Source organism: Conger conger, chromosome 11 (assembly GCF_963514075.1).
Source record: "Conger conger chromosome 11, fConCon1.1, whole genome shotgun sequence".
Lineage (NCBI taxonomy): Eukaryota > Metazoa > Chordata > Actinopteri > Anguilliformes > Congridae > Conger > Conger conger.
In genome coordinates this window covers 37,691,285-37,698,995 of record NC_083770.1, presented here as the reverse complement: position 1 = coordinate 37,698,995, position 7,711 = coordinate 37,691,285, and the positions used below count along the sequence as shown (strand labels likewise).

At 42.1% G+C, this 7,711-nt stretch overlaps 1 protein-coding gene across 1 annotated transcript; it reads right to left on the bottom strand.

Annotated features, from left to right (window-relative positions):
- Positions 1-648: 648 nt before the first annotated feature.
- On the bottom strand, positions 649-7,455 carry si:dkey-174n20.1 (uncharacterized protein LOC796174 homolog). Its single transcript, XM_061260451.1, has 4 exons — positions 7,049-7,455; positions 6,013-6,255; positions 4,865-5,167; positions 649-1,683 (listed from the first exon to the last, which is right to left on the bottom strand). The coding sequence occupies exons 1-4, from the start codon at positions 7,167-7,169 to the stop codon at positions 1,421-1,423; spliced, it is 930 nt and encodes a 309-aa protein (XP_061116435.1). The 5' UTR covers positions 7,170-7,455; the 3' UTR covers positions 649-1,420.
- Between the last annotated feature and the right edge of the window lie 256 nt (positions 7,456-7,711).

Here is a 7,711-nt window from a genome sequence, read left to right as displayed (position 1 = left end):
ACGACGTTATTGGCAAACGTTTCGTTTCGCCTCTACAAATTGTATCGGAAATGTATAAATGGGCGGTTTCTAAAAGCGCCCACCCCTGCCTATCTATGCCCGACACAGCAGAGGATAAAGATACATCTACTGAGTTGAGGTACACATTCAAGGATGCTGAAATCCAACCCCAAAATAGCATAACGGTTCTGAAGCATTTAAATGTAAAATCCGTTCGCAGCTGTGAGGACGGGTCGGGACGGAAACGCTACATCAGCTCCGTGCCGCGACAGCTGAACAAAAACAGCAGGCTCCCGCTCGGCAAGGGCATTAACTCTAAAAGTCAACAACACAGCAGATCTGACGCCCGCAACCGCTTCGCTTTCCCTGCGCCAGCTAGTCCAAAAACCCGGGGACAGATGTTGTTCCTTAATGAACGCCTCTGCTTGTTTACAAGGGCACCTGTGTCTGTCTGCTGGCTGTATTATCCTCCCAGGCTTGATCGCTTAATGGAAAATGTCGGCAGGGAAAGAGTAATGAGATGCTCGCTACACGAAATCCTACTGAAACGCGTGCTTTGATGTCTCCTCCACTGATTTGACGCCCAGATGCGAATTATATTGGCATTCATTCACTCACGTTGGCAAAAGCAATTACAGATTCTGCACATTATTGATGTGTAATGGATGGCTTTTATTTTTCTGTCCCTTCAAGGAATTGCCACCACGGAGGGGCTGTGGATCAACATAGCTGTCTTGCAAACAGACACCTTCACACGATTTTATTTGTACAAAACTTAGTACTTACTAGTCATATCTAATTACCTCAGTGGGTTTTGCCAACATATCTATTCAAAAATATTAAAAACCAGAAAAGAAAGCCAATAAAATAAAACAGCCAAAAGAGTCTTTCATCTCAGTTCAATCAAACATTTTTACCAAAGGAGTGTACAGCACCCATCCATACAGAAATATCATGCAGGGACAGTTGAGACCAGAATCTTTCAACTGGACTGAGGCCCAAATGTCTTTGGAGTGAGAAATTAATATTGTAAAAGGGGGAAGGGCTTTTTGTTTAAAGGAACAATTAAGGAACTTTTCCCTTGCTATGTGGATTTATGAAGGTGCTATAAAAACACAAAGGTATCAAAACGCACAGTCCCCAAAAACATCCACACAATCCGTATAAATAAAATGTACAAATGTGCAAGTTGTGACATCACAACAATACACTCATTTGCTTTAGTACCACCTTGTAGACATAACCACTTCAAAAGGTTCATTGCTAAAACTGGATAGAGATTGTTGTTGGTACTTAAACACACAAACGTTTTCTTATTGATATCAGGACCTAAAATGAAACACTGGAAAGGTGTACAATATGGGACCTTAAATAAATAAATAAGGAAATCTTCCAGAACTTTCCTTGCGGAAGCAGCCATTCAAGCGGCTGGTTTCACCAGCCTCTCGCTGGCCTCCCACAGTTTCCTGGCCACCCCGGAGTCTTTGGCGAAGGGTCGCAGGGCAGCCGGGCGGCAGTCGGTGAAGTAACCCCCGCTGAGAGGCACCACGTCATCCGAAACGGCGCAGTGGACCACCGTCTGGGAGCCGGCCTCGCAGGACACGAAGAACATGAACATGATCACCTGCATAACCACCCGGAACAGGAGGGAGTAATGGCAGGTCCAGCTGCTCTGCACATAACCTGAAAACACACACACATACACGCACGCACACAGAATACACATGCATACATACATATACAGAGAATATACATACACACACAGAATATACACACACCACACACACACACAGACACATACATACAGAACAAACACACACACATACATACACGCACGCACACAGAATACACATGCATACATACGTATACAGAGAATATACATACACACACAGAATATACACACACCACACACAACACACACACACATACATACAGAACAAACACACACACATACATACACGCACGCACACAGAATACACATGCATACATACGTATACAGAGAATATACACACACACAGAATATACACACACCACACACAATACACACACACACACATACATACAGAACAAACACACACGCATACACGCACGCACACAGAATACACATGCATATACAGAGAATATACATACACACACAGAATATACACACACCACACACACACACACACACACACACACACACACATACACGCATGCACATAGAATACACATGCATACATACACACACAATATACACACACCACACACATACATACAGAACAAACACACACACATACACGCACGCACAGAATACACATTCATATACAGAGAATATACATACACACACAGAATATACACACACCACATACACACACATACATACAGAACAAACACACACACATACACGCACGCACACAGAATACACATGCATACATACATATACAGAGAATATACATACACACAGAATATACACACACCACACACAACACACACACACACATACATACATACATACATACAGAACAAACACACACACAAACAGAATGCACATGCGCGCACACAGACACACACAGTAGAAGGCAGATGTTAATATCTCACACGTACCTTGTTGACATCAGAATACAGTTCTTTTAGCACCTGTTTGGATGCTTATTTTAAGCTGTGTGAAATACTTCATCGCTGTGCACATCAAGCACCCTCCATTATAAAATGCTACTAAGTAGCTTTGAAAAGCATTTATGCTGTTTGCTGGGCGGGGGTTATTTCAGAACATTTATAGCCCCATCACTAAAGTGAAGATTTGTTTACTGTGCTAATTGCATGGGACCCTTGAGTAGCTGGCAAGTGGAGTCAACTTTGTGGTCTGGGTCCAAAGGTGTGCCTCTCATCAGAGAAAAAAAAAAAAAAAAAAAAAAAAAAACCATGACAAATATAAAACAAAAACACTCTTAAAACGAGTAAAACCAGGTTCAATTAATTATAGGAACACATGCAGTGGTCATATGGACTTCACCTAAGTGTTCTTCATGTTAAGTGCATGTTCTGAGAATCTGACAAATGTCAGATTCACTCCTGCTAGCCTACAGTATGCCCAGAAAATGAATAGAAGCAATTATTATCTCCACAGCCATTTTAACCCTCTAGAATATGCAATGGTAATGGCTGCTCTTGACAATCCCACAAAGCGAATCTGACAAATGTTATCATAAAAGTTTAAGAGATTAGGCTTTCATTTTGCTTCTTTTAGTGAGGAGCACAGTTTGCCATTACACTAAATGAGGTTTATTTAGCCCACTTGTTATTGTAGCTTTGGGGGGAGGGGGAATCGATGGTGATGATGCATCAGGCTAATTGCACCGTTCAGAATAGCTGGTTGGCTTCTGTGTACCTGTGTATCGATTACCTGATTTACAAAATGCAATGTGTGTAGTACTGTAATGTGATTGCTGCTTAATTAAAAACACTGTCAAATCTAAAACATTCTTTCAATAGGGGCAGGAGAGAAAAGGTAAAGTAAATCGCTGCAAACATGTGCTGAGCCTGGTAGCCCATACAATATCTGAGTCTGGGCCAGCTTTGCTGCTAGCCTGCAGTAATGGAGCAAGTCTTGCCTCATCCCACCAAGGAAGGCCTGGCAAACGTTAGCCTAGCTTCCTCCAATTAATATGCATTAGCCTCAGTGCATCAGCACGCATGCAGATTGAGTGATCCTTAATTAGAGATTTGCCTCTTCTCCAATCAGTTCTGGTTCCACGCTGTTCGTCTGACTGCCTGAGAATTCATTACATTCATTTAGATGTTCTTGTCCAGAGCACAATTTCAATATTGGAGAAAAGCAAGTTGATTTACTTGATTAAAGTGAGCAATGGTGCCACATCTTTCTAAATGCATTCCCAGGCCAGCAAATAAAGATACAACATCATCAAAGACTATACTAAGTGCAAGTTAACTTTGCTAACCATTAACCAAAGTACACATTCTGAAAGCATAGAGACTACACCCTCAAGTCATAAGAAGAGACATAAAACCATAAAAATATAACCTTAATCCATAAGCATACCATCACCTGAATTAGTACCAGTGATGGGGGTAGGGATGTTAGGGGTGGTAATGGGAGGGGGAGGAAGATGTAGTCTGAGGAGGTGGGTTTCCATTTTGTGTCAGAAGATGGCTGATATCTGTGCTGTCCTGACCATGAAGATCATACCATCAATATGGCTGATAGGAACTGCCATATCATAAATTATTTTAAAAATATGGTAGGCCTGTTTGTTTCTATGCTGTATGGTATGTGCTACAAAATAATGTATTGCTGAATTCTCTAGGCATCATTACTGCATAATCCATTTAACCCTTGACTCTGTGCCTAGGATAAATGTATAAATTTGACTAAAATATTTGACTTAAATAAAAGTATGTACCATAGAACCACCATTGTTGTGTTTTTCTGTCTTGTGTTTTCAATTGTGTTCAGTTTCTTGTGCAAAACAAATTGCCTTCGGGCCAATAAAGAATTCATAGTACAGAAAGTTCCCAGTGAGCAAAAGCTGGAATCTAGACGTCTACTGTAGAGGGGTGTAAATCTATGTTTTGACATGAACATGTTTTACCCTGATGTAGTCTGGCTACAATCTAGTCAACTAGAAAACATTCACTTTTCAACTGAATGTCGCCGGGTTTTCACCGGGACACCGAGATGCCATTTTACTGGCTTTTCACCATAAAAATGGTCACTAGTAGCTAAGGTAAATGCCTGGGACCCTGAAGGTTGGTGGTTAAAGCACTAGTCTAGCCACGATAACATCCGTACAGCTACTCCAGGGGGAGGATTGTCCCCTGCTTAGTCTAATCAACCGTAAACTAAATAACAGATTAGACCGTTCACCTGGGTGCACACAGTAGGCCGTCACTCCTTTCCCCTCTGTCATCCTGGCGAGCTCCTGGGTGAAGTAGATGTTGGCCAGCTTGCTCCGGCAGTAGGTGAAGAAGGGGAAGAGGTTGTAGTTGAGGTCCTGGAAGTCCAGTTTCTGGTACTTGTAGGCTGAGCAGGTGAGGGTGATGACCCTGCTGGGGGCGCTCTCCTTCAGGCGACCCAGAAGCAGGTTGGTCAGCAGGAAGTGGCCCAGGTGGTTCACACCAAAGCACATGCTGAAACTGTCATCCGTCCAGTCCAGAACGCTGGGCATTGCTGCAGAACAATGAGTAGGATTTGTTGAACATATACACTGAGCACTTTATTCGGTATTTATTGGACTTATTTTTCAGACTTCTACTGCTGTAGCCTAGCCACTTAGTTATGATGCTTGTGTGTCCAGACATGCTCTTCTGCATACCACTGTTGTAATGTGTGGTTATTTGCGTTACTGTCACCTTCCTGTCAGCTTTCACCAGCCTGGTCATTCTCCCCTGAACTATCTCATTAACAAGGCTTTCCTGTCTGCAGAACTGCTGCTCACTGGAATTCTTTTGTTTGTTTTTTTGCACCATTCTTTGCTAACTCTAGAGACTCTACAATGTCGTTTTCTTTTTTCTTTTTTTTTTAAGAGCATATAAAAACATTCATTCATTTAGCCTTATTTTGTAGTGTGACTGGAAGAATTAATGTGAGTGGGGAATTCAAAGGCTTGTGTAGCCAATCAAATGAAGGGGACTATTTGGTCACCATATGTAGAGTCGATCTTGTGGTAATATAATAACAAATCATTATCATTTAGCTGACTTACAAAGTGACTTACAGTTGATTAGACCCTCAAGCAATGCAGTGTTAAGGGCCTTACTCGAGGGCCCAACAGCACTGCGGATCTTACGTGGCTATGCTGGGGCTAGAACCATCAACCTCCCAGGTCCCAGTTATGTATCTTAGCCTTAGTGGGTACCTTCCGAAGGTACTAGCAGAGTGCCCTGGTCACAGTGCTCACACACACATAGTAATCTCATGTCTCATTAAGTACTAACCAAGCCCACACCAGCTTAGCTTCAGCAATTTGACATGAGATGTTTAACATGCCACCTGCAAGTTAAAAGTCCTCTCACCTGCATTATTGATCAGGATATCAAGCCTCTTCTCTCTTTGTAAGAACGTTTTGCAGAAGTCTCGGATGGATCTCATGTTGGCCAGGTCAATGTGCATGTGGTGCACGTTTATAGTATGGCTTATAGTCTTTATTTCCCGGACCGCCTTCTCGGCCTTCTCCTCATCACGACAGGCGATAATAACACGGGCTCCTCGAATTGCCAGTGCAATCGCGGTTTCTTTGCCGATGCCTGAACTCCCTCCTGAAACAGAAAGGATGATGTCGGCAATGTCATGTTTACGATGTGATGGCTACAGTAACGTTTGCTCCTCTTTCATGGTTTTATGGCACTGTAAATCGTGGCCCCACTAATATTGCAAGCAATGAGCGTGACATGTTGGGTCCCTTGCTTTCCAAACCAACAATTATTGGTTGTTACTTTTAACTTTAAACAGACACTAGAATGTAATAAAAACAACCTGTGAAAATGTAAGAACACTTACAATTAATTGTAATATTAAGAAGGGACTTCAAACAGACAAGTTTAGTGACAGTCCCGAGACACACAATTTGACCAGATAAGGCGTGCGGCCGGAAGATGTTTCAGCGACTCTTGGATTGTCATCAATAGGCTAGCTACGAATCGCAGATGGTTTGCCAAAATAATGTTCTGAAAAAGCATGTTCTACTGCTACCGATCAGTCTTCACTGCTTTTATTCTCAAAATAAACATCTGTTTGGGGAAACGGTACAGTATGACTCCAAGTATTCGCAGAGAGTATTTAGCCTTAGTTTTAACATTCAGGCCAATGTAAATATTTAGCAGAACGGGGTAATATTTACAATGTAACAATTAATGTTACTAGTTCCTAACGAGTAACCAATCAAGCGTATAGCAAGGTCGTGTGGCTGTATTTTCACATTGTGATGTATCCTGTCCTGACTGTATGACTAGCTACAATGCATACAGTGCGTACAGTAGGCTAGTTGGTTAAATGGCTAGCTAGCCACCTATCTTGAACAAACAATACAGCATGCAAGCGTTAGTTAATTACCTGTAATAAGAACGGTTTTCCCGTCTAGTCTTTTCAAATCCATACACAGCCTCCTTATCTTCATCCATTTTAAAAACAAAAATGTAATTAAAGAAGCTGCGATTGTACATAATAGATACATTAGCTAGCTAGTTGGATAAATGAATGCTTTATGCTACTGTGTAACTACTTGCCCCTAGCTAACTCGCCAGTACAGCACCTACAACCACAATTTGGCATGCAGACCAACAACCAAGCGATTATGTATTCTTTAAAGAATAACAATGGTAATGTTTTAGCTATGCAAAGCAACTAGCGCTGTAGTCGGAAAACATTTTTGAATAAGCCTGACTCTTCGCAGGCATTCTTATGATGCAACTAGCTAAGGTAACAGTCTGAAGGATTGCCGACAAAGCCAGTTCTTCATATTTTACTCTACGCATGTGCTGCCGGCGTTGATTCTCGCCACGCGAGAAGTCACGGAGTGCGAAAGACCATTGGATGAGGTAAGAACGGATCCTGGATCAGATTTCTAAAAGCAAATGAAATCGCTGAGGCTACGATAGGGCCTTGGGTGGCAGGTCTTAGATCGGTCTACAAGCTGCGAAGACGTGAATCGCATAGGTTAAATGAGGCAACAAGGCAATACTTTGAGGTTACGAATACATGCAAGACAACTCCTAC